The sequence below is a fragment of the Fusarium solani genome, assembly GCF_023522795.1.
Source record: "Fusarium solani strain SB1 chromosome Unknown bctg00000003_1, whole genome shotgun sequence".
NCBI lineage: Eukaryota > Fungi > Ascomycota > Sordariomycetes > Hypocreales > Nectriaceae > Fusarium > Fusarium solani.
Window position 1 is genome coordinate 4,409,857 of NW_027072154.1, and position 27,050 is coordinate 4,436,906.

The window sequence follows — 27,050 nt, forward strand, 5'->3', positions numbered from 1 at the left end:
AGATAAGCACATGTTGAAGGCAACTCCCAATAGAATGTCTTTGCTCTATATATCTCAGAGATCCGGTTCCAACGGCGACCCGCTGATCCCGGAATGATATCCGAGGTGCTGCAGGACCCGGCAAAGGACGGACAACTCTTGGTGTCACGTCTTTATCCGGCGCATACAATCTCAGCCCAACGAATCCCAGCTTCACACCTTATCCTACCCTATCCATTCGTCGATCGTATGCGAGACGCTTCTTTATCCGACACGACGCGGGGTAGAATCCAAAAAGCCTCCAATGGGGGCGACGGATCCACCATGACCAAGTCGGATTTGCGCCGCTTTTCCGCTCATGCTCCTTTTCCCTCACAAGAGTTATCGGCTATCTTTCCTGTAAACTCAATATCGATTGAGGCTGTAGACGGCGCTTCGGAAAAGCGGCTGTAGACGCAGTTTTGCTCCCCCGCGACGATATCATGGTTGCAGGCCTTCCCCATGGGGTAATGCAGCTATGGCGTCTCTATGATGAGACGGTCATTACTAGGAGAATGTATAGTTTGTAGAGTTTGGGTAGTTTCTATACGTCTATAGCCAGATGAACTATATCAATGTCAAATCCACTGGGTGTGGGCAAACCCTCATCTTCCCCATCGCCACCTTCTCATAACCATCACAATGATGACCCAACAACCAGGAACAAACACTGTCAATCCCAAGGATGAAGCGACAGTTGACCATGTAGACTTTCAAGAAGACATCATGAAACCCGCCGACGTGGAACAGCAAGACAAGTTTGGGTCCCACGCCAAGACGGACCCAAAGGAGATTGCCCTCGTCAAGAAGCTCGACATGTACTTGATGGTGAGTTTCTACCCACATTCTGCAATTTAGACTGGTTCTAACTCATATTTAGCCCATTCTTTGGATCATGTACTTTCTCAACTTTCTCGATCGAAACGCCATCGTCAATGGGAAACTCAACAGCCTGGACAAGGATCTTGGCATGGTTGGATCGCAGTATAACACCTGCGTCAGCATCTTCTTCGTCGGGTGAGTAAACTCGCAGTCCATGGTGTAAAAATTACTAATTTTGGTAGATACATCACCGGCATGATTCCATCCAATGTCTTGATCACCCGTGTCAGACCCTCTTGGTACATGTCTGGCTGGATGATGGCTTGGGCCATTGTCTCGACTCTCATCTGCATTGTCAAGAACTATCATGGCATGCTAGCTTGCAGGTAAGTTCAGAAACCCTATTCAAAGAGAGCGTACTAATATGATCCGTCTCCAGACTCATCCTCGGCATGACCGAGGCTCCCTTCTACTCCGGCGCCTGTTACCTTGTCAGTCTCTTCTACAACAGAAAAGAGACAGCGACGAGACTGGCCATATTCTATACGGGCAACCTCCTCGCAAGCTCTTTCTCTGGCTTGATTGCAGCAGGTGTCTTTGCCGGTCTCGACGGACGATACGGTCTAGAAGGATGGCGCTGGCTCTTCCTCATCCAAGGTGTCATCACTGGTAAGTAGCCATGCCCCATCTCACTTCATCATCTAATATCCTCGCTCAGTCGGCGTCGCCGTGATCGCCTTCTTCATGCTCCCAGACGCCCCCCTGCAGACACGCTGGCTCAACCAAGAGGAGCGCCAGCTCGCCCACTCTAGAATTGCCAGAGACACGACCGAGAAGCGACTCGCTACAGGGAGCTGGTCGGGCCTCTGGGATGCCGTAAAGGACTACCGGACTTGGATCTTTGCACTGCAAGGAAATCTCCATCTCTCTGCCAACGGATTCAAGAACTACATGCCCACCGCTGTCAAGTCCCTCGGCTTCAACACCACCATCACCCTCGTCCTTACCTGCCCCCCATTCCTCATTGCGACAGCTACATCAATCCTCGTTTCGTACTCATCGGGTCGCCGCAACGAACGGACATGGCACATCACCATCTCAAAGCTCATCGCGAGCATTGGTTTTGCAGTAGCTACTGGCACCCACAACATCGGAGCCCGATACTTCGCCATGGTCCTCTTTGTAGGTGCCACATACGGAGTAAACAACATCAACATCGCCTGGACATCTGCAACCCTCGGTCAAACGGACGAGAAAAAGGCAGCAGCAATTGCCATTGTGAACACTCTAGGCAATCTCTCATTTGTCTACACACCCTACCTTTGGCCAGATAGCGATGCACCGCTGTTCCGTCTGGCTATGATTGCGAGCATCGTCTTCTCCATGGGCGTTGTGGCGACGGCTTGGGTGATGAAGTTTGTGTTGAAGAGAGCGAACAAGAAGATCAGGGCATCGGATAACGAGGCGGTTAATTTCTACGCCTATTAATTATGTTCAATGAAGTTGGAAGAAGAAGCGGCACAGCTTTTACCATGCAGGTTATGAAACAAGTACGTGTGGAAGCTAGCTATGGTCTGGGAATGAGACGGGAAATTGGGCAATGAATGCCTCTCGGGGCAGGCGTGGCTCTTAGTATCTAGGATAAAGTGACAAGGATGGGGGGATTGGTACCAGAGAGAACCATTGTACCTGACCAGATGCCAATGTTTGGACTGAACAGCTTCTCAATTCAAAAGCCTAGTCCAACAGGCCATCTAGGCCACCACGTACCCCCCGTTCATCTCTTTGTCTTGGCCTTTGTTGGTAGAAGACAGATGCTGTAAATCAATACCGAGTTCTGAGCTCAGGTTCCAACGCCGTTGCAGTGTTAAAAATCGTACTCTTTGCTGCTGCGGTCAACATTATCAGTCATGTTGCAAAGGAAGATATCCCTGCCAGCAACTCTACGGACCAAGATTCACTACGGCCACAACAGAAAGCTATCCCAAATGCCTTGTCTATCACTCTACACCTGATGCAAATGTATATGTACAAGAAATATCTACGTTCCAAACCCAGAGCTTAGTCCTTCATAGACCTCTTAGCAACCCAGAACTGCGCATTGTACGCGCTCTTGGTCAAGGCCTTATTGTTGAATCCATAGACAGCCTCCATGCTCCTAACCTTCCTCTCCGGCAACGTCAGAGGCCCGCAGGATTCTTCCGTGTCGAGGTACTCAAAGCCCATGACCTCAGTGATCCTTAACACCTCATCCAGTGACAGTTGCACGTACGGGCCAGATCCGTAGAGAAGAGGGCCAAGGTTGATCCAGTGACCACCGGGCTTGAGCACCCTCTTGATAGTGTCGAGGTAGCTCATGAGGTTGCGGGCAGTGTCGATGAAAAAGTATGTGACAACGACGTCGAACTTGCCCCTCTTGCCAATAAAAGCGGTGGTAAAGTCACCCTCAACGAGGACTACAGAGCTAGCGTTGACGCCAACGTCGGGGAAGAGAAGTTCTCGGGTCATGTCTGCTTCAGAAATGTGGTGTGACCAGCCCTCGACAAAGGGGTGCCAGGACATGGAGTTGCGGGCTCTGTTGGCTTCGACAAGGCGGTAGGCGAGGTTCATGTACATGGACCACTCGTTCATGGTCACTTCGAAGCCTAGACGTGTTGTTAGAGAGTAACCATAAAATGCAACATGGATCTTACCTCCAAGTCTGGCAATATCATGGCCCAGCCTTCCAAGGCCAGAACCTGGAACCAAAGCCTTGATAGGAGCAGCTCCGTTTCGCTCAGGGAAGAAACCTTCGAGGGTCTTGATCAAACAGGAAAAGGGGCCATTCCTCTCGGAAGCACCCTCCTCAGTCCAGTCACGGACATAATGCTTCAGAGCCTGAGAGACAGAGACCCGGTCGGCAGTCTTTCCGGAAGCCTCGATTTCCTTGGCATGCTTCTGGAACTCATCCTGGCCGATTTCGTAATACTCCATGGCATTCTGGACAATACGGTTACAGAGGTCCTGGTTCTTGGTGAGGAGAGTATCAAAGCGGGAAAACTTCTTGGAGTACTGCAGCTCCTTCTCGAGCAACTATTTGCATGCAAGGGTTAGAAAATCAAACAGAATTTCCAGGCATAGAGTTTACTTACAGCTCGCTGAGCCTTGGTAACATGCTTGTAAAAGCCTTCAAATCGGTCAAGCTCAACCTTTTGGCGCTCATGGTACTTGCTGAATCCGTAAAGAGCGTCGAGAAGACGATGCCTGGGGTGGTTCTTGTTCCAGGTGCCGGCATCCCTGGCCATGTTGCCCATCAGCTTCTTCTTTGCCTCTGCATGGCGAGGCGTGTTGGGCTCTCCAGCGATCTGCTCCAGAGTGACAACAACTTCGTGGACCACCTCAATAGGAGAGCTCAGGGTGCCAGACTGTAATGACGTGTATGTTAGCTGAGGTTGCAAGGTTGTTTCTGTTGTCGTCGCTGTCTGAGTAAATGACATTGCGGTTGTGGTGGTGGTGGTGAAAGGGTGGGGACGGGATAAAAGAGAAAAAGAGGACAAACCAGGTCGGAGGCGACGTCAGGCCCATTTTGATTCGCGGCAGATTCAACCTTGATGTTCCCGGCCTCGTTGGCGTCCGCAGCCGTGCATAAGGGGCCGATGGAGAGAAGCAGCAGGGTGGCGGACGAGAGGAGCGCCGTGGAGGCGAGCTGAAGTTTCATGGTGATGATTGAGGTGGGCTGTTTTTTTTTTTTCCTTGATCACAACCACAAAGTCCAGAGCCCAATATGGAGGCTCCTGTCTGTAATATGGCTTTACGTGATGAGCGAGAAAAGAGGGCCTCGAGGAAAAACAACTATGTACTATCCCCTGGACGCCACGGTTAGTTTATCAAGGTTACAAGGTTAACAGGGTTGATGCTGGTCGGTTGTATCCCGCGAGCCGTGAACCGTTCCACCAACGGGGGACGGGGTAAGCGACGACGAACCTGGAGAGACGTTCAAGGTGTGCGTGCAGAAAAAGAAGAAGAGAGAAACAAGACAGCTCTGCATCATGCAAACCAGTCGAGGGATAATATCCAACACCTTCACTCTAAAGCCCGAGCCTCACAGCGGCCCAACCTTTTTTGTTCTGTCAACTGCTGGTACGTTTTTCTGTCGGTGGCCTGAGGTTCCTTTGGATGAGAGACTTGGCATGAGATGGTCTTTTTGGCGAGTCGCCGCTTCCAGCGTTTGTGGAGGGGCACACACACAAGAGCAGGAACACGAACAGTGGGGGAAGGCGCACCAGCTGAGCTTCCGGTCGGGGCAAGCGCGGGAAAAGTGGGGTCCGGTCCTTGTGCTTCGCTTGCCCGGGATTTGAGTCGATTTAAGGTGAGGACCTTGATGGCCCTGCCAAGACCAAGCCTCGCGATTTTGCTTACCCACGCATCTCCACGGGCCACCGACAGGGAAGGGCTAACGACAGGGCCTAACTCAGAGACAACCTCTCGTCTCTCTGTACAACATCTCCACGCCAGTCTCTGATCTACCCTAGGCTCGACCGAGTAGCCAATGGCCGACTCGGTGTTCTTCGTTCTCGCAACCTTGTGCAGCATAAGCATACAAGGACCCTGTCCTCTTCCCGTTGAGCACATTCCAACCCGCTGCATGTTACTCACACCCCATCCATCCCATGTCTCTCTTTATATCCGTAGCCTCTACTCTATTTCTCGTAGTCTCGCCGAATAATAACTGTAATTCAAGGATCCAAACATTGTCCCCCCACGTCGTCTTGTCCGATCTACAGCTTCAAGTGACACCCCTCGTATCCACGCCCGCGGACCGTTTGTCAGGCCCCAATTGCCACGAACCTTGATGCATACAGTCGCTGCAGCCTCCATCTCTTCTCTTGGCGATCCTGTAGAGAGGCAGTGAATCACAGTCACTAACCCTCACGCCCCTCCCCCCTTGACACTTCAGCTGTCAGTGGCTGCCACTGCACCGTCACTGACACCGTCACTGACACCGTCACCTACGACCTACATATAAAGCTCCCCTCCACACCCGTTGCCGCCTCCCGTTGTTGTTCCTGCATCCTCATCCTCACCTTGCTGTCTCCTTCTGACAAAAGCCACTCGTTCTCAAACACCTCAACACCACCAAAGAACAAGTCAAGATGAAGACCACCACCTTCGCCGTCGCCCTCCTGGGCCTCTTCCCCGCCGTCATGGCCGCTGAGTCTCTGGCTCCCTCCCCCACCGAGTCCGTCGGTTGCGAGCCTCATGGCGACCACTGTTTGTTTCCCTCTGCACCCTCACTTCTGGCAGCTTGATCTAACAATCCAGGGCACTGCGAGGCCGCCCGCACCACTCTCGCTACCGCCAAGGCTCCCGCTACCACCGACGAGGAGGATCACGATGATCATGACCACGAGGCCGGTGAGAGCGAGGCCCTTGCTCCCTCTCCCACCGAGTCCGTCGGCTGTGAGCCCCACGGTGACCACTGTACGTCTTCTCTTCTTCGCTCTCCATACGCCAATGCTAACTCATCTCTCCAGGGCACTGCGAGGCTGCTCGCACCTCCGTCGCCGAGGTCGACGCCAAGACCACTACTTTCGACCATGCCGCCGGTGCTACCGAGTCTCTGGCTCCCTCTCCCACCGAGTCTGTCGGTTGTGAGCCCCATGGCGACCACTGTACGTCTTCCTGGTTCCCTCTGCAACATCAATCGATCTAACATCTCTAGGGCACTGCGAGGCTGCTCGCACCTCTGGTGGTGCTGCCGCCGACGCTGTGACTTCCGAGTCCGTCGCTGCTGCTACCACCGAGGAGCACGACCACTCCGCTGGAGCTACCGAGTCTCTGGCCCCCTCTCCCACCGAGTCTGTCGGCTGCGAGCCCCATGGCGACCACTGTATGTTCCTCAATTGCTCACTCTTGCGCATCAGCTAACACACATCCAGGGCACTGCGAGGGTCCCGCCACCGGCGCTGCCTCTGGCACTCCCACCTCTTCCCCCGAGGTCACCGTCACCAACGCCGCTGGCATTCAGATGGTCCCCGTCGTCGGCCTCTTCGCCGCGGCTGTTCTGGCCCTGTAAGGGACCCTGCGAGGTTGTACAGTAGGCATCCAGGGGAGCTCTTTGTCGTGTCGGCCCCTGGGATCGCGAAGCAGCGGATGATTAGAAAGGACATGGCAACAATTCACACCACCACCGTTACTTAGGTAGTTTCGTTCGATTCAGCTAGACCTTGTTAGCTCGATTAATCAACTTCTTCCCACTTTTTTACTCTGCTTGATGATCTTGCTTTTGGTGATGTCACAAGACATGTTGCCCGAATTGGGCGAGCCTTGTACCAATTGACTAGGTTGTTTCAAACTTTGAGAAACAAGACCATGTGTCGCTGCTGTGTTGTGTTGACCGGGTAATTGAAGACCTCTGGTGGCTCAGATGGTTACATTGTGGTCAGTTCTACATTGCCATGCCTTTGTACAACCCCCAACAGCACAGAACCAACAGTATTGCCATTCAGGCACCTTTGCGTCCATGAAGACCAACATCCATGATGATCAATCCCATCTCAGCTTCATCGATCCCCCATGATGCCTCATCTGCTTGCGCCACGCACCATGTGGTGTGCGCCCTCCCGCATGAGTAGCGCCAACGTAAATTATCCATAAAAGTAACCTTTTTTTCTTGAACAAGCTCATCCCATGTCTAGCATGACACTAGGAATTATTCCCGCAGAGAATTCCCTGTTTTTTTTTTCTCTTCTCGCGCGCAAAGGGGAGGGGGGACCCTTCACCTATTGGTCTTGGCGCTTCCTAGCCTGGCGGTTCTGATCCATCCAGATAGTCTATCAAGGTTCTCAACCTCACTTTTCAACTGCCCACTCGCTCACTCGCCCACGCCGATGCAGCTGGGGCAAGGGTTTACGTTGACTGTGCATCGGACCTTGGTATCTGAGTAAGGTTCGCATGCATTGAGGCCGTGTCTCTATCAAGATGCAAGGTTGTGACGGTGACCTGGGTAGGTAAGGTGTAGGTAAACTAGACAGCCGTAACCCCCAACCTTTCCAATGGGTCGCTCCTTCCTCTCGAATCGGAGCGTTTGCTTTCCAACTCATGGCATAACCGCTTCTTCCCCGGCTCCGCTGAGATCCATATCCCACGCATCCGCGGCCTTGGAACTGACACATGAGGTCGCGTACCCGGTGCACACCCTTCTCACAACGATATGGACCCTTGAAGAAAGTCCCCCCATCGAGAAGGAGGCGCCGCCAAACTGACCGAGGATTGCCCAGCCTGTTGGTCATCGGAACGTCGCCGTGGAGCCTTCTACCCATGATTCACCTACGACGTACCTAGCACCGCACCGCATCGCAACGCACCGCATCCCCGCCTCGTGTCATTGCACATGAACTCAGCATATACTCCGTATTCACTCCCTTCCTGTCCATCAGCTACGCCAAGCCAACCGGATATCCATCCAGGTCGATGCCCCACGGTTCTGCCCGCCTGCAGCTGCCCGCCACTGACAGAACTTTGTTTCTCTTGGTCAGTGAGGACCTTGATATCCAACCCTCCATCCATTAGAGTAGGGGACTTTTTTATTCACTGCAAACTCGGCCCCCACGCGGACGGACGTTTACATATTAAGCTTCTTTTTTCCACCTCTTCTTCTCTCCTCCTGCCCTCGTCCAGATCGATCATCCGCAAGGCGCAACCTCGCTCTTCGGTCAATACATTGCATGCTCTCCCACCGCTGCATACCACTCGCTCTCCGAACCGCCATGACTCGCACCGGTCGTATTTGCGGGAGCCGTCCCGCCGTGGTGCTCGTCGGAGCACTGCTCTTTGCCGGCATCGTGTCGGCCTCGATCAACCCCGGCGCCATCAGACGCCAGGCCACGGCCACCAGCGCCGGAGCCGAGGCCAGCATGGACTTTGAGTCCCTGACCGGATGCCACATGCATGGGACGAAGCAGTACGTGCTCTTGAAAAATTGGATGATGGTTGTTGACATTCTCTAGGTACTGCATGGCGGACTCTACTGAGTACCAGATCGTCCCTGAAGCCGCCGAGGCGACGGCCACCGAGGACCCTCCATCTTCGTACACTGCCTGCCACAACCACGGTTCAGACGTGCAAGTTCTTTCGTCCTCCTACATCGATACGCCTCTGACAATCGTCTAGTTACTGCATGAACCCCAACGGTGGCGAAGTTCAAGTCCTTGGCGAAAACGAAGCCGCCCCTACTCAGACTGCGGCCAAGGAGACTGGCAAGAGCTCCGCCGCTGACTCGGACAAGATCACCGCCGTCACCGAGTGCCACATGCACGAGACCTCTCTGTGCGTTGTCCACGTCGTGCGCAGCTGATATATGCTAACATGGGATAGCTACTGCATGGGCCCCAGCTCGACCGAGTACTACGTCCAGACCACCATCACCAACACCGAGGAGTTTCCCGCCCAGCTCACCGATTGCCACAGCCACGGCGAAGAGACGCAAGTTCTTCAGGTACTCTAGAATCGGGCTATAGCTAACACTGCTCAGTTACTGCATGTCCGACGATGGCGAGGCTCCCATCATTCTCGCTGAAGATGTCGAGTCTGGCGCCGCTGATCCCGAGGAGGAACACTGCCACTTCCACGCCGGCGTCGAGTATGTCGCTCTCCCATCCCCGTCTGTTCCAACGTTAACACGATTAGGCATTGTGTCGGAGGTAGTCACGGCTCTGAAGAGGAGGGCGGTCGCTCGTGTGGAAAGGTTGACCGAGACTACAAGATTGGCATCCGTATTGGCATGCTTTTCGTTGTTCTCATTGCCAGTTCCATCGGTAGGTCAGAGTCGCGCATTGGGGATCCCTGAACTGACGGTCTCTAGGTGTCTTTGGCCCCATCTTGATGTCTACTTTCATGCCTGTCAAGTCCAACCTCTTCCTCACTGTCCTCAAGCAGTTCGGTACTGGTGTTATTATCTCCACTGCCTTTGTTCACGTAGGTTCCCCTATACCCCTAGGTCTTCCCTACTAACCTCAACAGTTGTACACCCACGCGTCCATGATGTTTGGAAACGAGTGTATCGGCGAGCTCCAGTACGAGGGTGTCACCTCAGCCATTGTTATGGCCGGCCTGTTCATCTCGTTCGTGATTGAATATTTCGTCCACCGAGCGATGCGATGGCAGGAGAACAAGGAGAACAAGTCCGAGGGCGCCATGTCTCCCCAGGCACTTGCGAAGGCGGAACTTACCAATGTGACTATCATGGAGGTTGGTATCATCTTCCACTCGCTTCGTAAGTGCCCACTCATTCCGCCATGACGTCTACTAACTTCTTCTCTAGTCATTGGAATTACGCTTGTCGTTGCTGGCGACTCCTTCTTCATCACCTTGTCCATCGTCATCATCTTCCACCAGCTCTTCGAAGGTATCGCTCTGGGTACCCGTATCGCGGCGGCTGGCTATGGCCAAACTCCTCTCGCCCATTTCCACTCCCACGGCCACTCCCACAGTCCCGCTCCCGCGGTGGATCGAACTGGCACGTCGACCGTTTCCCTGACCAAGAAGCTCATTCTTGGTGCTGGTTTCGCCCTTGTCACCCCCGTTGGCATGGCCATCGGTATTGGCGTTCTGAACGTCTTCAATGGAAACAACCCCTCGACCCTGATCGCCCTGGGAACTCTGGATGCCCTCTCGGCCGGTATTCTCGTCTGGGTCGGACTTGTAGAGATGTGGGCTCAGGATTGGATGTGGGGAGGCGAGCTCACCGAGGCTGGCCCTGTCACGACTGCTCTGGCTCTGTTTGGTCTTGTCTGCGGTATGGTTCTAATGAGTTTGCTCGGCAAGTGGGCTTAAACAAGCCTTGGATACCCCCCTTTCGACATACTAGTTGAAGCTTGGAGTCTCGAAGATAGTCCTCCTACAAGATGCAGTGTTAAGAACATTGCTTTCACCCCGTAATTACCACGATTAGATATACCAGAAAGTAACAGTACTCTTCACTTCTTTCACAAACAAACTTATTCGCACTACACTTTCTCGTTTCCATCTCAATCCTTCTTGGCGCGTGCCTGTTGGATGCGTCTGCTCATGCTGCCAACCTTGAAGAAGATACCAATGATGCCCTCGCTCACCCACCTAGGAAGACACGACAATATCCAGACCCGTCCAGACATGCCTCCAGCCCAGTACCAGTCAGGAGTACCTCCAATCAATCCCCCAAACCATCCCTCGCCCCTGAGAGCCTGTCCAACCAGCTTGCGCGCGTAGATCTCGGTCGGCACAGTCGCCGTTCTCTGGCTAAACGTAAGACGACGCACAAACACATCCTCAACAGGCTTGTACAGCGAGTTTTCGGGCAGGGACCGGTGGGTGCGGCTCGCAATGTTGGACCTCACCGTGCCGGTGACGGCCGTCATGACACGCACGCCAAATGGCTTCAACTCGAGACGCAGGGCTCGGCCCCAGACGTTGATGGCGCCCTTTGTGGACGAGTAGATTGCGCCGAAGAGGTAGGGCACCATGGACGATGTGCTCGAGATGTTGAGGATCAGACCGCGGGCCTCGATGAGGAGCGGCGCAAAGATCTGCACCATGGACATGGGGCCGAAGACGTTGACCTCGTACGTGGCGCGGACGTCGTCGAGGTCCATGTCCAGAGCGGGGATGGTGTGCGTTCGACCGCTGAGAAGTGGTCAGTATCTGTAATTGAGTGGGAGATGGGGTCTTACGCGTTGTTGACGAGAATGTCAAGACGACCGCCGGTGAGCTCGGCGACCTTGTTCTTGCACTCGACGATGCTCTCGGGCTTTGTCACCTCGAGGGGAAAGACGCTGATGCCGGGAGCCTCGAGATCCTTGATCATGTCGGTGTTTCTCACCGTGGCGATGACATGACAGCCTGTGGGGCATGAGTAAACGATCTTTTGACAAAAAAGATGAGAACCTCACCTCGACGATGAAACTCGGTGACCAGGGCATGTCCAATGCCTCCAGGCGAACAGCTACCATCAAGCTCAGCATCTCAACTCGACACGTTCAATTTGTCAAAATTCCTACCCTGTAATAAGCACAAAGGTCTTTCTCTCAGCCATGATTACTTTTAAAGTCTGACACAGAGTCGTGATTCGTCAACGTCTAGAGAGTGATAATGACAGAACAATGATTGCTGTCAACTCGAAAATAGCTCGAGGGATAGAGAGGGAGCATGTGAAACCTGGCGAGAAAGCTTAACTGTGGTGGTCTGTGTGGGGGAGCCGAGGCTTGTTGAGGTGACGCCACAGCTCAACGGCCTGCGCCACATCCGTGTCTCGCAACGCCAAAGGTGATGGATGGGGGTGGCTTTGCTTTCATCTTGAGTGCAAACGGGACTTGTTATCAAGGCGATAATTGAGAGGGCGATCTAACTGCCTGTACAGATCGCTTTTTGATCCCCAGCCAAGCTAGTTGATGGGCAATTCGAGACGATCGTGATCAGCATGCCTCTAGGGTAAACGAGTGATGGGACCATGAGTCCTCGACGTTGAAGCCATGATGCTTTTTCACTGGACAGGTTGGTGGCTTTCATTCGACTCTCAGCGGAGAGATATGTCCAGAACTATGCCGGTAAAATTCTTCTGGCGAAGTTTGAGCGACTTGGGCAGGGTTGGCCTAAAAGAACGACAAAGTGTCATGGTGCAATCGCTCAGCCGATGGGTTCACCTCCAAGATGAAGACACCTGCCCCATCACATTTCCAAGATATGACTTGAACTTCGGAAACTTAACGGAGGGAGTGTATTTAGGGTGTACCCGGGAATAGACACTCGTCTCAGCGGGACTACACATTGAGAACCTGGTTGTCGCGTGTGCGCATGGAGAGCCAACGGCCGGCGTTGTTAAGATGCTCTTTTCTAGTACAGCTATGAATTGCCAACCTCTTGATCGATAAGATTACATGGTATTCAGCATAGCACTGGATTCCGGATGCCGATCGAGACAGAACTGTTTCGTTGTTCTTTCAAGGGCCTGTTAGTCCACTCGTGCCGAGCAGATGGGAGGAATTCACGAACCTCGTCTTGCCCTACCTTCTCGCCAGTAACAGCATGAACGGGTGTGCTTCTGATAGGATACTGGCACGGTCAGTTCAAATGCCGTCCAGCTAACGAAGAGTGTCCATGATCTAGCCCCAGGGTCTTTGGCGCTTCAGAGGGTGGAAGTTCATGGCTCGGAAAGATATGGCATGGGTCCTTGAAAGATGATTAAACGAGCACAATATCCTCGAGAGAGTAGCGCAGAGGTTATTGACAGCGATAACACTTGGTCATATCGACGGAAAGACCGACGTCTTGAACGCATCATCCGAGATGCGCTCCAAGCGGATCACTGTCAAAGGCAAGTCAGAGTTCATTGTATATGCCAGTCATACGTGGTTTCTAATACCCTGGGTTCGGCTACCTCGGATGCACAAGTGAGAGAGGAGTCTATATCGCGGTGATTACTGCTTACGCTTGAGAAGCCCCAGTTGTCATGGACAGGTGGATCATCATCCATGATGAGGGGCGGCTATACATAGAATCTGGCCATGGAGGATTCTGCTTACTGGCCTGGTGAGCCTGGTTCCTTGTAATATCACGGATTATTAATGCCTCGCTTGCTAGGTACAATATCAAGTCTTACTTCAAGCAAGTCACGAAGAACAGTGTTGAAGATAATAATATAACGTTCAATATCGCCATCAGTGATATACAATCAGCATGACGCAGAATCCCAAGTTGACCCAAATCAATGATTAACTCCTCGAGGCCCCCTATCCAAGTGCCTCATGTTTGTACATCCAACCGTTGGACGCCAGCCATCCCAAGTATATGGCCATTATTCCGTTCCAGCCAATCCAATTCCCTTTTCTTTCGTCACATGTCATCACCGTCCGTGTCCGTGTCCGTGTGGTGTTGTCCCGGGCATCTCCATAACCGGAGGCGGTATGGAACCGTCCATCTCGTAGACGAGGTTTGGGTTCGCCACATCTTGCGGCTTGGGAGGGGCGTAGGCGCCGGCATACGGATGGTTATAGCCTTGTTGGTTGGGTGCGGTGGTTGCCCACGCCGGCTTTGGCTCCGAGGGTGGGTATGTTGATGCGCCAGCGTACTCGTGGTTTCCGTCGTAGTTGGGGGAAGCATTGGGTGAGACTCTTCGGACTTTCGCTTTCGTCGTCGCAGGAGGAAGAAGACACCGGCGCCAATGAAAGCAGCTCCGACGAGGGCGGCTCCGACCGCGATTCCAATCGTGGCGCCAGTCGACAGACCCGAGTCCTCGTTCTTGGTAGTATCTTTGTCGTCGTTGCTGTTGTCGCTGGTTGCGATGACGGTGATTGTCCTGCCACCTGATGTCGTAGTGAAATCGGCCGTCTGCTTGCTCTTTGTTGTCGTCGTGATCGTCGAGCTGTCCGCTGTTGTCGTCGTCGTCTCGCCTTCCTTTGCAGCCTCTTGAAACTCCTCCTTGGTCACCTTCAGGGGCGTGGACGAGTCCTTGCATGCCTGTTGCATCGTGTCAAAGGTTTCATCGACATCGCCGGGTGATTCCTGGCCAACGCATCGTGCGGAGCCGAGGATGAAGTCGTTCTTGTAGCTGCCCTGACCGCAAAGACAATAGTTGAGCTCCTTGGAGTCTTTTCCAGTGCAGTCGGCATCGTCGGCAGCCTTGTATAGACAACTCTGAGCGCCCTTGGGGTAGAAGCCAAAGTTGTTCTCGGCGGCGAGGGCGGGCGACAAGAGGAGGAAGAGGGTGAGCCACCTCGACGCCATGATGGGCAAGCGAAAGTGCCTGGCGTGTAGAGTCGTTGTTGTCGCGGTGGATTCAATCCACTAGATGTTCGACCGCGCAATCAGACAGCGTTGAAAGAAGTTGGATGCGACAGCGAAAGAGCGTGGTCCAAGGGATGAATGAGCGTTGGGCGCCCGCTTTCAGCTGTCCAGCCACCCCAGCCTGGTTTGTTCGCAAATGGTTGGCGATGATTCAATAAAATTGCCGAGAAATCCGATAGTTTCCAAGCCTCAAAAAAAGCAGGTCACACAAAACGAATGACAATGTCGCTAGAATCGGTAGAGGAAAAAAAAACGAGTGACAAAGGTCGATTCGCAAACTGTTTTTTTCTTCGCTTTGATGAGTGTAAGGAGGATGCGTTGGTCGTACGGGCTAAAAAGAGGAGAAAAACAACGCGCGTGACCAAAGCTTGGATGGAGGGGGGTCAATAAAGATGGATCAGGAATGATGACGACGGGGACAGTGCTTTTATTAACTTGGTTCATCCAAGGAAGGAAAGGAAATATGCAAACAGGCAGTGACGATCGCCCGGTCAGCACCAAACCAGGAGGGAGGGAGGGAGGGAAGGAGCGACCCCAGCCTTCTTTCCAACTTGGTGGGAACGGGTACGTAGTGGCAGGATCGACCCAGCTTATCTCCATTCTCCGAAAACGCTCAGTGTTCCAAATGTGCCGCAATTCCCGCTGGGTCGGGCACAAGGCACAAACTGAAAAACAACTGCGCTGCGCTGCACTGCACTGCGAGCTGGCAGACAGACAAAGAAGGACAAAGAGCGAGAAGCAAGCTCAGCCTCAATGCGGCGCAGTTGCATTGCAGCATCCCCAAGGCACTCACTGGCGTCGCGTGGTTGGCTGGGGGCGGGGGTCTAATTTTAGGTCCCTGATCGTGCAGCAGGGAGTGGAGGGGATGATCGTCGAACCGAGCTGGGCTGAGTGGAGTGTCGCATTCTCTACCAACCGAGAGATGTGTTTCGGTAAGCTTTGCGGTGAGATCATGGTTATCGTGAGACCGCTTCTTCACAGCCCTACGAGGCACAGGCGAGGCAAAAACACTTTGAAGGTGACGGGATCGTTGGTTCCGTCGTCGATCAACTTTAGCTTCTCCCAGCAACTCGGTCGTGATGGCGATCCGAGTCTTGGATCTAGCGTGGCAGATGCAGTAACACCATCAAGCAGTGAAACAGGGTATCATTTTCTAGGCATTTCTTTCGACAAACATCTTACATCTCTCTCTCACAACCCTGGCGCCCGCTTGCTCGTCTCATCAACTCCTTCAGATCCTCCACCCCGCTTACAACCGACCAAACACCTTGGCAAAAATCTCACGAGCCTTGAGCAGGTTCAACAGACAGATCCTCTCATTGTCCAGATGCGCCGAGTCGGTCGACTGCCCGCATGGCAAGTGCGCAGCCGGTGCCCCAAACTCCTTCTCCAGGAACCGGATCGCTGGGATCGAACCACCCTCGCGGATGTACAGCGGCTTGCGAGGCTTGCCCAGCTTGGTCTTGACCGAGAGGACCTCGTTCTGCTCAGGCGCAACATCTGGTGTGGCATCGCCTGAAGGAGCAGACGTCTCAAAAGAGCCCTCCCAAGTCTCCAGGATGGCCTTTTCCAGGGTCTGAAAGATGGCGTTTGTGGGATCACCCAGCCACGGCTCGGCTCTGTTGTCCACGTTGATGGTCAGCCTGTTCTGTGACTCGAGCTGCGAAAACTCGTTCTCCAAAAACGCCGTCAGCGCCTCGATCACGCTATCCACCTCTTGACCCGGCACCAGTCGTAGACTGATGTGGGAGCTGGCGTGGCTGCTCACAAGGCTGCCGTCTGGACCAGACACCTTGTACCGATGGAGCGTCAAGTTCGGTTCTCTCCATCGTGCCATGAGCGACTGCTTGAGCCTCTCTTCTGGGCCCTTCTCAGGGTTGCTACGGATTAGAATAGAAGCAATGTCGTCATAGCGCGCTTCCTCTTCCGGAGTCACAGGAAGGATTCCCTCGTAGAAGCCAGGGATCTGTACCCGGTTGCCGGGGCCCTTGAGCTTGGAGAGGATGTGTGTAAGATCGGTCAACGGCTCGTTTAGCATATAAGAACCGTCGACTCCCGAGTGAATGTCAGGTCGAGGCGCATCAACGCAAATGGTTGTATGCAAAACACCACGAAGACCATACGTCAAGCAAGGCACCTCATCATCCAACCAGTAACTGTTGGCAAGCAGGATGTAGTCCACATCGCCAATCAGCTCCTTGTTCTTCTTGACGGCCTCCTCGAAACCGAGTGATCCAAACTCTTCCTCGCCCTCGATCAGGAAGATGACATCGTTCTCTAGCTGCTGAGCCTCCATCAAGTCCGTAACAGCATAGAGCGCAGCGACAATTGGTCCCTTGTTGTCACTGACACCACGACCGTAGAGGTAGCCATTAGTTCCTTGCATGGTAAATGGGTCGTTGGTCCAGTTGCCCTTGCGGCTATCGGCCGCAACGACATCGTAGTGACCGTAGAAGAGAATGCGCTTCCGGGTCTCGGCCGCCTCCTTCTTGGCCGAGAAGCGAGCATAGACGACGGGGTTGTGAGGCTTCTCAGTGCTAAGCATCTCGACATGCCCGCCTAGACGCTTGAACAGCGCACCGAGATATGTTGCTCCCTTACGACAGTCCTCGGCAAACTCTGGACGGGAAGACACTGTCTTGTACGACACAAAGTCTCGGAGGGTCGACAAGAGCAAGTTGTCCGAGGCTTGAGAGACCTCCTTCTCCTTCTTGGAGCAGTCGTCAGGGTCAATAGCCCAGATTGAGACGTTGTCATCGTTGGCGCCAGTAATGAAGTACTGCTTGTTCTTGTAGGTGGTGATGGCCGAGGCCAAAATCTTGCCATGGTGAGCGTGCCATCGCAAAAGGCACTGGTACTTTTGGGGCACAGTTCCAGATGACGCATGCTGATATTTTCCGTAGTGAGTTGTGCTGTATTTCTGATGCATATTAGCGAGAAGAACGTAAGAGGGCACTGAATAATACTCACGCTGGCCCAACCGTTAGTTGCGGCTGTCCACAAGTAACCCCAACCCATCTGAATCGACATGATGTCGCAATCATGCGCCTTGATGACTCTTAACCGTTGAGATGTGTCAAGATCCCACAGCTCGACAACGCCATCCAGCTTGCCAGCGTACAAGAACGAGCTATCAAGAGCCAGCGACAAGACAGACTCGGCGTTGTCGGAACCCAGGGTCATGATCTCCTGAATACCACCTCCATGCTCTTCGTCCTCGCCGGCAGCATGCCCCAAGCTCCAAAGCTTGATTGTTCCATCGCCAGCACCAGATATCAGAACATCGTCATCGGTTCCGACATCGACGGTGGGGCCCTTGGCCATGATCATGCAATACACATAACCGTAGTGCGCAAAGTTTCTGACGCAGCCCGAGTGCATTTCGAGAACGGTCTGGGCTTTGGGGATCAAGCCCCAACGGTCATCGTTGCGCCTCGGCGTGCTCGTACCGCCGGGGGGCTTGGAGTCAAAGAAACGGTGGTTTCGTCGGTCAGGGTGTTGTTGAGATTCGGGGGACACTCGAGCAGTTGTGTCGTTGAGACCGACCCACTGGATGGTGGCATTCTGCGCTCCAATGTAGAGGGTCTCATGCTGGGGGCTGTACGCGGTGCAGAAGATGTCGCCGACGTCGTAGGAGCCGTAGATCTCGTATAGTCGAGTCAGGGTCTTGGGATCCCAGACGTTGATGATGGGATCTCCGGCGGTGGAGAACAGGAGGGAGGCATCGGGGGAGAGGGAGAGCGACAGGACGCTGCGCTTGTGTGCCTGTATACGATGAACCTGGTGAAAGGTATCGAGAGACCAAGCTACAATCTCGCCATCCTGTGTACCAGCATAGATCATCTCATGCTGGGGACTAACGGCGAGAGCAAGGACGGTGCTCTCATGGGAGAGGTTATGTATGAGGTCGGGTCGGGTCGCGGGGTCTTCGGCAACTTCGAGGGTAGAGAGGATCGGAGACGAAGGGGCGGGCGACATGGTCGGCGAAACCGTTCGGGAAGGCATCTTGTGGGCGCCTAGGCGGTGTCAGTTCTGTAGCCAAGGTGGGAGCATATTCAGGTGATGTTGAAGATTGAGGGGCAGAGAAGATGCAGGGCCAGCAGAGAGGACAGTTTTCGAGGGAAGAGGGTGAATTCGCAATACAAAGCACATACGTGAGCCGACGCCGTAACTACAAAGACTGAACCGTGGTGACGAAGCTGTCAGGGTAGATAGATGCTTGGTGTTGAAGAGTCAAGCTAGGGAAGGGCCTGTCACTACGCCGAGGCCGGGGAACCACCAAATTGGAGCTATGACGCGATTGCGCGATGCCAGGGTCTCTTCTTCCGGCGGAAAAAAGTCAGGGGATTAGGCGAAAAACAGCCAATAAGTCTAGAACGATGAAAAGGACAGAAAACTCAATCGCTCGGGCGCATTGTGCAACTTTTGGCTGGATGTTCGCAATTCAAAGGGGGAGTGTCCAAGTGTTGAGCATGTCTCAATTGCCGCCACAGCCTTGTGCAATAAACGGGCGCTGATTGGTCAACGGTCGGGCTAAGCCATGTGAGTGCCAGCCTTGCCGGTTCACCAGCCACCTTGCATGTGGCACTAGCCATCTGAGGAATTGTTGACTCTAATCGTTCAACTCAACACATTAACGTAGCAGAGGCTGAGATAATGTGAAGGGAACCGGTGAACTGGATTGGAAATCGTACGCTGAGTTGGAAACGATACCGTTTTCTTCATCCCAGGAGACGTTCTTGAACCTGGCCGGACCGGCTTGAGATTGGTAGAGGTGTATACACTTGTACACAAGGAGCGTATATCTGAGCCTGCTTGGTATATAAAGATGACTAGACATATGCAACTTACTGCCATTTTCTTTGACGGTGACGCCGTTCTCATCCCCCTTCTTCTCATCCTCCAAGATCTTGGCGCATCCCCGACAGCCGCCCGGCTCGGAGGAATCGGGACTCATTGGACAAGAAGGTAAAGATTCGGTAAAATCCAAGTTTGTAAAAGGAAGAAGAAGATAGAGTAAAAGGAGAGAAGAAGAATGGAAAAGATGAGAAAAGGAGTGAGACAAGGAAAGTCATGGCACGGGATATGATGTGCTGGCCTGGCCGCCCGCTCGTTGCGTCTTCCCGTCAGCCGGTCAGGGCGCCTACGATTAGGTATGACGAAATTCCCACAGATACCACCTCACGGAGCACAAAAAGGAACACACGGTAAACACAAACTTTGATCAACACTCTACACGTTGCTTTGTGCGGCGCGCCTCACCGATGTTTTAGGAGACGTCCCCCCTGTCGATATGCCCCTGGCGCACCGCTGAGCCGGTGTAGGGCAAGGGTCCATGCCGGGGTCCGGCACGGCGATATCGGGGCGGCCGGGGCGGGAACGAGAGCCGATGGATCCTCACTCCGTGGGGGAGCATGGGATGGCGTATGTTGATGCATGCCGTCGGGCAGGTTGGGTACATTAAACGGTCGCGTTTCATAGAGTTTGGTGTTTATTCGATGGATGTTTTATTGGCTAGTGCCCACGCGGGTTGAGAAATAAACGAGAGTAGAACGGCAGACATCTCATATTCATAAACGAGGGTTCAGAATAGTAAAAATAACGTGATAGTACAAGGTAAGGCTTAAGAGCTATTTTACTTACTATGTTGTTATTCTTATTCTACCTTATTCGTTCCCCTTAGTGGACGATAAGCTAATTAATCCCTTTGTATTGGTGTCTCGCTTTTCCTTCACCCGCATGCTGTCCAGTCATACATGTCGCGTGAAATGACTCACTGGAAATCGAAACGCTTCATCTCCGTCTCTACAGAGGCGCTCGTCTTGGGGGAGCAATTTCCCCATACTTTTGCGCCTGGGTTACATGCCTTGATAACTCACGGATCGAGATGACACCTTGGTTTGTTTCCTATCTGGGCTGAGCAAGGATGGCAGACCGCCACTGTTCCGAGAGGTCCGCATCCCAACCCTAATCAATGCTTTGTGGTAGCAATCAAGTCCATTGTTACACGAAATTTCACTCTAGGTTGATAGGACAGGCGCTTCTCTAACGGTAAAGTGGTGGTTATAGATGCTTCTTCGTTACTCTTTGCTTTTCACCACGGGAACAGTGTTAATGATCTCTGCTAGGTGAATGGCTCTGCAGGAGAGGCATGTTATCACGAATTGTTGGCCCTTAATTCTTTCAGATAAAGCGCGACTCAGAGCGACTGGAAGCATGGGCAGCCCAAGAATTACTTGAGGTTAAGGAGATGGGCAAGCGACAAGCCACACACGGACAGCGACGCGAATTAATTAGTCCTCAAGGGCACAGCTCTGCCTATTCTATTAGTAGGAAAGGTGAGCCGAAGTCGAAAGACCTTACCACTACCTTTATCGGACCCCATATTGCTAAACCTTCACTCCAATTGCAAAAGCTGGATATCATCACCTTGTTTGCCTTGTTGGGGTATGTCTGGACGGGCTGGAAGTCAATTGCTCGCATACGGCCTGGCATCGATAGAGCCTTTCATTGTATCGATTCTCGCCCACGGCCTGCATCAAGGCCGTACAACTCGGTGGTGTGGATGAGGCGGAACTTGAGTGCTTGGTGCTAAAGGCCAAGCCAACCTGCAACTGAGAATGTTCAGCGTCACGCCCATATCTTCTTAGCTCCCCGCCATATCCGGCCACTTGTTCAAGGGATGAAGTGATCGAGGTGGCAAAGACACCGAGATAGTGCTTGTCACTATTTTCGTCATGTTCTGAACACCATCTTGGACATTGCAGCCGTAAATGGCTCCACAGGGTGAAGTGATCTAGCTCGTTACCGAGCTGGTCATTGTGGCATTCATGGCGACGCTGCAGGAGGCGCCCATACTCTGTAGTTCCTTCGGAGAAGGTCGCGGTGTTTCCTGTTCCAATACTAAAAACGGCCCGTCAGCACCCGGCGTCCGTGCAACCGCCTCCTCCGTGAGTTGTGTGTATTCTGGCCAGCCAGGGAGAGATCACTTTGTGTTGATCTCAATGCTGCCTGACGTCGACGGAGATTGACAATGGGGGGCCCTAGGGTGCTGTTCGCAACGGTATCTGGATGGAAAGGAGATGGCTCGTACGGTGAATGGATGCCAGTTTGAAGGCTCGTCTTCCACCCAAAGATGAGACTGATATCGGCGTCCAAGAACCTCGGATTTTAGGGATCGCAAAGCCATAGTATACCGACCCGGGGTCACTGACTGTGGTTGTCATCACCGGATGGCCTGGCTTGAGGGGCCATTTTCTGCGTCGATGAAGGTTGGCTGTTGTCGTTACGTGGTGTGATCATCTGAATCTATTACTTCTATCCTAGTTTCCATGTTCCCTAAGCTAATATTGGTGGTTTCAACTAAACTGGTCAATGAGATGAGTGGCATGGGACCCGTGGTCTCTGTGAGAGCTCTACCACGATACTTGTCTCAGACATCGTCTCCTCTGAGGATGCGGTGTCACTTTCGGTAGATTGTAGTTTTACTTGGAGCGTCATTGGTCTTGGCGCCGTCTCCCGTGGACCTGAAGGTGACCAAGATACTCGCCTTAGGTCCAGTGGTGCTCATTATAGCTGTCTCCTTGGTATTGGAAGTGCTAAGGGAGGTGGAAGAGCTCTTGTTTGATGTTACAGGATCAGTAGGGGCAAAGTGGTAATACTAGGCAAGCCAGATGAAGCAATTGGAACTGAATGAGGCGGTTGACGCTTGGCAATTTTAGTCTACAATGACCGTCAGGAATATGGGTGAGAAACTGTCAACACTGGATCGCCCGAAGTATCAATGAGGGTAAGGACAGTAGATCCTGTATCTTCTCCACGTAATCCGAGACCGCTGTATCCACAGGGGCGGTCCAAATGGCCATGTCTTTAGATAAGACTAATCCACCAGCGATTCCAGACATTTCCTCAGCAGGATCGCTTCGGTAGCAGCCTCGGGGGCTCCCCTGGCCCGTTAGAGGTAGAGGCTGCATACACTGATATTCAAGATGCCTCAAACAGCATCTACACCTCTCGCTAACCTGTCAAGCCTCCTCCTTTCGAGGCAATAATATCGCTTAATTTCATCGTCATAAATCCAGTTGAGATCCTCGAAAAGAACATGGACCGATTCCCAACCGAGAGCACCGAGATCCTGTAGGCGTTTCTCAAAATCATCAATTGCGAGCGGGTAGATGATGTCTCTGCCCATGGAAATAGCCCTCTTCTCGGTGCGCTTGAACCTAGCCTCTAGCTCCTCGCTCTTCCAGTCGTGTAACCACACGCTTGCCAGAGCCTTGTCGCCGTTCCAGGTCTCTGGCTCGTCGACCCATCCAAACACCGGGGGCTGCTCGTAGCAGCGACGGCTCGGCCTCCTAGACGCTGGTGTATGGACGAGCGGCTCTGCCTCCCAGACTGCGTCTCGTATCTCGGGAGAGAGCGAGAGGGGCCAATACGTGGTCAAAATCTCCGTGTTGGGAGTCGATGTGCAGCCAAAGTTATGGTTCTCGAAGATTATGATCTGAGTGTGTGCTTGTGTCGAGTTAATTCCCAAGCTGTCCATCAGTTGTTGGTATTCGGGGGAAGCTTTGAACTCTTGGTAGGCTTCGGGCGAGTCCCAGCCGAGACTCAGGATGCAGTCTTGGGGAGACTCTGTGATGCGCCCGTAGGTGGGCGTGCGGATGGAGTCACTCCAGGTATAGAGCGAATCAAAGATGAACTCATCAATAGGACCGGGTTCTGCTTGGAACTTGGTCCACGTAGAAAATCCGGGCCACTCAGAAGTCCTTTGGGCACACATGGCGGTTGGTGGTCAAGATAGGCAGGATGCGATGCGGGGGAATGAGGTTGGAGAGCAAGAGTTTCATGTTGGCTCTGGCAGTGGGCGTATGGAGCCTTTATGCTTGGGTGTGACGACAACCAACAGCCGTCGAAGTGGGATTGGTCGAGGGAACAACGGATGGATTAAAATGATCGCTTTCTCATAGGCTAGGAAGATGCCTGCATGACGGACGTGCTACATGTATTGGTTGCATAGATCTAGTGTATGTCTATTGCCAGCCCATCTAACTCCATTGAACGTGCATCCATCCCTTCACGTTCGTCTCCCAGCTGTTGACGAGCTTTCCTGTGGCTCCCTCTCCCACAACTTCCAATACATCATCGGCATTCTCAAAGATCCATCTCCTCACAGATGGTTCAAAGTCCCTGCCAATGACCTGGCCCTTCAGCTTGTCCACACAGTCTTTACCCTCCTTGAGGGCAGCCGTTGACGCAATGACAAGGTCCTTGATCTGCGATATGACATCCTTGGGCAGGTTACTCTTGCCGGAGCGGTCGCGCTCCTTTTCGCGGTCGTTGAAGGAAAGGATCCAGTTGGCGCTGTTCTTGATTGCGCCGGCTGTATCGCGGAGGATGGCGAGGGAGTGAAGCGTGCTCAGGGCAGTGACCTGATTCGAAACGTCGGATGGAGTCGCTATATCGAGCTTGAGGGTGTCTAGAGCGATACCAAGAGTGTCCGTAATCTGTGCAAACTCCTCAGGGATAGTCTTTGTTCTGCTGATGCTCGTGGCAAAGGGAATGAGGGTGCTCAAAAGGCTAATAACCTCAAAGTAGGTCGCCTCCTGGGGTGTGACATCCTTCCTGGGACCCTGGAGGAACTTGGTGAACGAGTTGCTTAGCTGGCTCAGCGTTTCGAGCACAAATATCTGGTCGGGCATCGCGGCTGCCGCTGAAGCCTTGTAAATCGCTGGAGGCTTGTAGCTGAGCACCTCGTGGAATGCCTCGGCGAGAAGCGACAAATGAGCACGGCGGTTCTGGATTCGTTAGCGAGCACCTAGGTTTGGATGTTTGGGACGCACCGATAATGCTGGACCAACTCGAAGGCGAGAGTACACAGGTGGCTGAGAGCTGCAATCCCACGAGGGAAAAGACCCATAGTCGATGGTCTCGACGAGTTGGGTGTCATCAGTCACTTCGACTAGGATCTGTTAGTACCTTACCAAGATGCAACGAAACGTCTGGGAAGACTCACCGAAACGGGGGTCGATGAGGACCTCTGAGAAATTCTCTCCCAGAAGTCTCTCAGTTCTAGTCTCCTCCACTAGACTCATCGCCCGAGTGCAACTCCATCGCAGATCCTCGATATACTGAGGAATGTCGATAACGCTGCTGTAGCTGCCTGACTCGAAGGCATCGATCAACCGCCTAGGCATGCGAAGCTTCAAAGACAAGCTAAAGTGAGATTGGAGAAGCTCCATGAGATCCCATCCCCAGTTATCGGACGGGGAAATCAGGGCCGGGGAAAGGGTAGATAGGCGGTCGTAGAAAATGGGGCCGAGGGAGTCCATGATGGTGCGTTTTACGCCAAGTGTCTCCCAGATCTCACGCGCCCGCGGCGAGGAGCCCGTGAGGAGATGTAGCTGCACAAGAAGGAGTGAGATGATTCCATGCTTGGGCGTGAAGGAAAGCTGGTGCTCTAGCAACAAGACGGCACGGAGGAGCGGTGCGAAAGAGACAGGGGAGTTGGATATCTCTGTTGAGGGAGGGAATGCCAGCTGGATGCTGCAGAGGGCGATAATAACTGCCAGCTCTGGCCTGATCTCGCCCTCAACGGATGGATGCTTTTCTGTCAGTTCGGCCAACGATTTGTACACCTCCAGCGCATTCTTGGCAATCGTGTTGAAACAAGGCGCTGGTGAGCTGGCGTCAACCTCGATATCGGTAACCACACATCTCCTCAGAGGTTTCTCTCCGGGAACGTTGGTGTACATGGACGGGCAAGTAGCAACGAAGTATTGTAGCTTGAAAGAGAGGGTTCGTATCCTGACCGACTTGAGTTCCTCTTCCATCTCGTTCGCCAGCTTGGGAACAAAGTTATAGGCGAGATACGACAAAGCAGGTGGGGTGAGCACCTCAACAAAGGTCTTGATATCATCGAAACAGGCGGCGTTTATGCCTTGGTCTTTGATGTAGTTGATCAGCTCTTTGAGTCGGAAAGATGCAGGCTCGCCATCGGTAAGGTCGTCTTTGTCATTTGATGCGAGGTTGAAGGCCGCGGCAACACGAGCCAACAAAATGATCCGCTTGTAAATGGGGCGTAAGTTGGGTGACTTGACAAACTTCAGAAGAAGTTTCTGAACAGTCTCCTCGATGCTAGGGCGAGTTAGCCAAGGTTGGGCACGGAGGGAATGGTTGTCTTACTCTGGTTTCACAGTCTTTACCTGGGCAGCTGCATCAATAAAGTGTTTCCAGACCTTCCAGTCTGCTCCCAAAAGGTTAGGTTGGCCGTTTTCTTCCTCTGTAGACAAGCAATCCTTGCATATTTGGTAGATGGCTTCATGGTCTCCTTGGCGTTGGTGTTTCGAGATGACTCTCAAGAAGAGCTCCTTTCGGCCCTTGCGGAATTGTACAAGCGGACAAAAGACGGGGCTGGAAACAAGCTTCTCAAAATCTTCTTCTGAGCCGTGCTTCTCTACAATGTCGTAAAGCAGCAAGATCTCCTCCTCTGTTTGGACACTCCGCGGTTGAGGCTTGGCATCGTCCCCCTCAGAGCTCGCGGCCTGGTAGTGTTAATGCCAGCCTTGTTGGCGTGAGCAGGGCAAATACCTGTTCAGATAGCTGTGCAGCACGCTGGATCTGTTTCAATGCGAGCATACCGTATAGCTTCTTCTTCTCGGGTGGTGATCGAGGGCTAGTCTTGATGGATGTCAGCCCGCGACAGGCAGAGGGGCACAAGGGGCATTACCGCCAACAGATGTGTAATGACAATGTTCCAAAACATGAATGTCCGATCCTGGGGGAACGATCTGTCGAGGATGGCCGCAATCTGGGTAAGAAGTCAGCCGCTGGGTCAGCCGACGATGGGCCATGTCATACCTGTTGGGCACTGATCAAGTCCCAATGCAGCAGACAAGACTCCAAGCACCGGCTGGCGCCAATCCTATCCTTGGGCGAAGCCTTGACGAGGCGTGCCCTCAAAGGACCCAGAGTCTGAGAGAACTCATCCTCGGTCGTCAGGCCCTGCGTTGCCCACTCGAGGAGGTCGATGCCGTCCACGTCCTTCACAACGGTTCCTTCTTTGACGTACTTGTCGATGGCCGTCACGGCAGCAAACTTGGCACTGGGGTCATCGAGCTGGCTTTCGGCACATATTTTGACAATCTATCCATACTTAGTCTCCTGCAATACCGACGGGGAAGCCGAACTGCGCACCTCATAATACTGATCATTAAACGTTCGAGCTCGCTTCTCAGCCAGGCGGATCACGACAGCCCAGTTGCCATCGTTAAAGGCGGACTGGAGCTGGAGATCGACGCCGTTTTTGAGGACCGGCCGCTGTTGGCGATTCATGAGTGCGCCAAGCTTCACGCCCTTTTCCACGCTCAGATTGGCCTAACGAGGGTGAGAATGAGTGCAGGGACAAGCGTGAGATT

The 27,050-nt window shown here is 53.1% G+C and overlaps 9 protein-coding genes across 9 annotated transcripts; 3 read left to right on the plus strand and 6 right to left on the minus strand.

The window, feature by feature from the left end:
* Positions 1-660: 660 nt before the first annotated feature.
* Positions 661-2,328, plus strand: MRS44_006995 (uncharacterized protein; the record flags this gene model as incomplete). The annotated part of the gene is made up of 5 exons (XM_046281826.2): positions 661-846; positions 899-1,035; positions 1,083-1,226; positions 1,280-1,509; positions 1,559-2,328. The coding sequence occupies 5 exons, from the start codon at positions 661-663 to the stop codon at positions 2,326-2,328; spliced, it is 1,467 nt and encodes a 488-aa protein (XP_046139365.2).
* Positions 2,329-2,901: 573 nt separating this feature from the next.
* On the minus strand, positions 2,902-4,537 carry MRS44_006996 (uncharacterized protein; the record flags this gene model as incomplete). Its single annotated transcript, XM_065621951.1, has 4 exons — positions 2,902-3,485; positions 3,534-3,912; positions 3,972-4,244; positions 4,379-4,537. 4 exons carry the CDS (start codon positions 4,535-4,537, stop codon positions 2,902-2,904), a joined length of 1,395 nt encoding a protein of 464 aa, XP_065478023.1.
* Positions 4,538-5,972: 1,435 nt separating this feature from the next.
* On the plus strand, positions 5,973-6,895 carry MRS44_006997 (uncharacterized protein; the record flags this gene model as incomplete). The annotated part of the gene is made up of 5 exons (XM_065621952.1): positions 5,973-6,090; positions 6,142-6,300; positions 6,354-6,491; positions 6,542-6,709; positions 6,759-6,895. The coding sequence occupies 5 exons, from the start codon at positions 5,973-5,975 to the stop codon at positions 6,893-6,895; spliced, it is 720 nt and encodes a 239-aa protein (XP_065478024.1).
* A 1,693-nt stretch (positions 6,896-8,588) lies between these two features.
* On the plus strand, positions 8,589-10,653 carry MRS44_006998 (uncharacterized protein; the record flags this gene model as incomplete). Its single annotated transcript, XM_065621953.1, has 9 exons — positions 8,589-8,782; positions 8,829-8,909; positions 8,992-9,147; positions 9,196-9,316; positions 9,378-9,460; positions 9,508-9,635; positions 9,683-9,795; positions 9,841-10,093; positions 10,142-10,653. The coding sequence occupies 9 exons, from the start codon at positions 8,589-8,591 to the stop codon at positions 10,651-10,653; spliced, it is 1,641 nt and encodes a 546-aa protein (XP_065478025.1).
* Positions 10,654-10,847: 194 nt separating this feature from the next.
* Positions 10,848-11,890, minus strand: MRS44_006999 (uncharacterized protein; the record flags this gene model as incomplete). The annotated part of the gene is made up of 4 exons (XM_046274449.2): positions 10,848-11,481; positions 11,529-11,697; positions 11,748-11,800; positions 11,856-11,890. 4 exons carry the CDS (start codon positions 11,888-11,890, stop codon positions 10,848-10,850), a joined length of 891 nt encoding a protein of 296 aa, XP_046139361.1.
* A 1,796-nt stretch (positions 11,891-13,686) lies between these two features.
* MRS44_007000 (uncharacterized protein) lies at positions 13,687-14,577 on the minus strand (the record flags this gene model as incomplete). Its single annotated transcript, XM_046274448.2, has 1 exon — positions 13,687-14,577. One exon carries the CDS (start codon positions 14,575-14,577, stop codon positions 13,687-13,689), a length of 891 nt encoding a protein of 296 aa, XP_046139360.2.
* A 1,309-nt stretch (positions 14,578-15,886) lies between these two features.
* On the minus strand, positions 15,887-18,615 carry MRS44_007001 (uncharacterized protein; the record flags this gene model as incomplete). The annotated part of the gene is made up of 2 exons (XM_046277866.2): positions 15,887-17,557; positions 17,608-18,615. The coding sequence occupies 2 exons, from the start codon at positions 18,613-18,615 to the stop codon at positions 15,887-15,889; spliced, it is 2,679 nt and encodes an 892-aa protein (XP_046139359.2).
* A 4,015-nt stretch (positions 18,616-22,630) lies between these two features.
* On the minus strand, positions 22,631-23,416 carry MRS44_007002 (uncharacterized protein; the record flags this gene model as incomplete). The annotated part of the gene is made up of 1 exon (XM_046274447.2): positions 22,631-23,416. One exon carries the CDS (start codon positions 23,414-23,416, stop codon positions 22,631-22,633), a length of 786 nt encoding a protein of 261 aa, XP_046139358.1.
* A 265-nt stretch (positions 23,417-23,681) lies between these two features.
* Positions 23,682-26,967, minus strand: MRS44_007003 (uncharacterized protein; the record flags this gene model as incomplete). Its single annotated transcript, XM_046274446.2, has 8 exons — positions 23,682-24,431; positions 24,477-24,595; positions 24,650-25,770; positions 25,819-26,177; positions 26,224-26,313; positions 26,363-26,443; positions 26,494-26,778; positions 26,830-26,967. The coding sequence occupies 8 exons, from the start codon at positions 26,965-26,967 to the stop codon at positions 23,682-23,684; spliced, it is 2,943 nt and encodes a 980-aa protein (XP_046139357.1).
* Positions 26,968-27,050: the final 83 nt, after the last annotated feature.